Source organism: Phaethon lepturus, unplaced genomic scaffold (genome assembly GCF_000687285.1).
Source record: "Phaethon lepturus isolate BGI_N335 unplaced genomic scaffold, ASM68728v1 scaffold18171, whole genome shotgun sequence".
In the NCBI taxonomy this organism is placed as follows: domain Eukaryota; kingdom Metazoa; phylum Chordata; class Aves; order Phaethontiformes; family Phaethontidae; genus Phaethon; species Phaethon lepturus.
Window position 1 is genome coordinate 5,554 of NW_010517179.1, and position 2,909 is coordinate 8,462.

At 57.2% G+C, this 2,909-nt stretch overlaps 1 protein-coding gene across 1 annotated transcript in view; it reads left to right on the plus strand.

The window, feature by feature from the left end:
* Positions 1-1,693, plus strand: part of LOC104627908 (aldehyde dehydrogenase family 3 member B1-like) — a gene marked incomplete at its 5' end in the record, with an annotated part of 6,878 nt that extends 5,185 nt beyond the window's left edge. The window contains 1 exon segment of the mRNA XM_010296312.1: positions 1,500-1,693. Within this exon segment, the coding sequence (XP_010294614.1) occupies positions 1,500-1,693 (194 nt within the window).
* Positions 1,694-2,909: the final 1,216 nt, after the last annotated feature.

Here is a 2,909-nt window from a genome sequence, read left to right on the forward strand (position 1 = left end):
AAATGGGGCAGGACCCCATCAGAAGCCTTTTGCTTCACTGCATGAGGGCTGAGCTCTCGGGCTTTGCAGCCCCATCTTTGCTGAACACGTGTGGAGCACTGTGAGGTTTCTTCTCTCCATGTTGGCCGATCCAAGCACAGTGTTCCCTGAGTACGTGCAAATGCTTCACATAAATGGCAGGGAAATCTGTACCACTTGATTATTTCCCTGGTATTTGTCAGCAGCCTGGGCACTGTGAGTGAATTTTGTGCCAGTGCTGGGTTCCTGCCTTGCTCAGGATTACCTGGGAGCTCCTCAAGTGCTGCCCCCTTTGGTCTATCTGTCACTCTGCTCCTCGTCTGGGAGCACATCCGAGGCGTTGTGCTTCTTGGGTAGGTGAGGTTCCTCCTGCAGACAGCGTGGTGCTGGATAGGAGCCCTTAACGTCACTCTGGAGCAGGCTTGTACATTCATTTTGCCATTTAGGACTAGATAGTAGGAAGAAAACGCTTATAAATGTCTGGGGAACCTGCTTATGGTAACCTGGAGATCCTACTCAGCCAAGAGGAAGAGTTTCTGCTCTCCAGGGGCAACAACAATTGCTTTCTCAGGTGAAAAGTGAGGTCTGCTCAGCCCTGGTTTAGCATTGTCCAGGGAAGAGCACAGGAATACAAGAAGCCTCTGACGGTCTTTCCCCAGAATACTTTCCTAATCTCCTGGTCTCTTCCCAGAATATTCTCTGGGGAAAATACCTCAGTTTTATGCTGCCCATGCTCAGCATTTCTGTCAGGGCTGGCAGCTGATTCAGACATAATAGGACACCACGACAGCCAAGCACAATTAATGCCTCGCCTGACTGTGGCTCAGGGAACAATTTTTGGTGGTTCCCATACCGTAACTTATCTTTATGGAAATGACTCAAGACAAACTGCCTCAAATTATCAGGTGAAGCCATTTTATAGCAGGCTGGCCAGGTAAAGGGTCTGAAGTCATTGGGGTGAGATGGCATTTGCCAAAGCTTCCACAGCAGCTCGGATGTGAAGTCATTGGGCTATTAACCACAATGTGCAACCTCAGGCTTAAACTAGCCACAGGAATCAGGAGAACCAGTGTTGCCAATGTGGCTCCAATTTTTAAGAGCTCCAGGAAGAAGCTGGCCGCCATAGGGGCCACGCTGGTACCTCCTAACCATGGGTAGATATGGTAGAGCACCGTAGAGGTTCTAGAGGGAAATCAAACCTCCTAGATCCAGCAAAGCTTATGTAGATAAAAGTAGGCCAGTAAAAAGATGCGCTTGGACCTCCAAAGAGTGGTGACCTGCAGAAGGATTTGCTGGTCTGAGCAACCATTGGGCTGGAAAAGGCACTGGGAAGGGTGATGGCTCCTCCACCATGTCTTCATTGCACAGCAGCAGGAGCATTTGCGTGAGAAAAACCTGTAAAGTTTCCGTGTGCTGTTGATGCTCCTGGTGGGCAGGAGTAGAGTCCAGTAATGAGTTTGGACCTGTACTGTGTGTTGCAGGAAACAGCGGCTTGGGGAAATACCACGGCAAGTTCACCTTCGACACCTTCCCCCGCCTCCGTGGCTGCCTGCACCGCAACATGGGCCTGGAGGCCCTCAACGCCCTGCGCTACCCGCCCTACAGCCAGCAGAAGCTGGGGATGTTGACGGCCACCTTCGAGATCAAGCGCAAGGGCATGTGCACCCTGCTCTGAGGGCTGCCCCGCGCTGCTCACGGACTGGGGGGGACGACTTCTGGCTGGGTCCCCCTGGGGAGCAAAACCACCCTCCCCCGGAGGCTGGTATCCTCCTCCCTCCTCGGCACCCATCCCCTCTTCCCTTGCTACATCCTTTGCCCAATGCACATCGGATGGCGGGGACGGACATCTCCTCCTGCACGCTCGCTCCTCCCCAGCTGCCTCTGCTCCGGACCGTTTGCCAGGACGCATCTGAAACAGCAAAAAGTTCTTTTTCTCACCTTATACTTCTCTTCCCAGCAGAGAAATGGTCCCCACAAGGCTGAGGACCAGCAGTTAGCCCCATCTCCTGTTAGACAGACCTTTCCTTCTGGATGAACCCTGCTCTCGCTCCTGTCAGTGCCGGCTGTTGCTTTTTCCTCCGTGTAACCCTGCCTGTAGTAAAGACTTTGCATTGAGCTCTCCTGCCTGGCCTTGCCTCATGCCTCTCTCACCTGGCTGGGGGCTGTCGGACAGCAATCTGGCAGCTGAGCCCTGGGGGGTGGGTGCCCAGACCCCCAGTGTCCCCGTCCATCACACTGACACCCTCAGCCACACCATCGCAGCCCGTTGGGGTTGTGTCCACCTCCGGCACCCAGTGCCTGGTGGCTGCCTGGCAGCGAGGTGTGCCGGGCTGGATCTGGGGTGCGTTTTGCATCCCGAGTGGTTTGGGCTGGAGCGGAGCCAGCGGTGACGTGCGGCAGGGCGGGGAGCCGAGGGGCAGTGCAGGAAGCCGGCAGGCTCCCTCCTCGGGGGGAGAGGGCTGTTGCGGGGACTGGAGTGGGTGGCTGCCTGCACCCTGCCTGCACTCTGCCAGCTCCAGAGCTCAGCAAGGTCCTGGTTGCAGTGCCAGGGTGCTGGCCAAACTCCCCAAGGCCACCTCCTTCGGGTAAGGCACCCCGTTAGCTGGGGTGGGGAACCCGCGGTTTGCAGCCCAACCGGCACAAGCAGTTGCAGCCTGCCCAGCCCGTGGGCAGCCCCAGCGTAACCCGCCCCGCGCTGCTCCCTTGGGACCATGGAGACAGGCGACGCCTTCCCGCAGCCCGGCATGCAGCAGCCCCCGGCCAGCGGGGCCGGGAAAGCCCCTGAGGATGATGGCAGTGGTGGGAAGGGGAGCGTGGATGACGGTGCCATGAGGTGAGAGCGTGTGGCCGGGACAGGGGGGAGGCAGGGGGGGCCCGGGTGCGCTGCCATT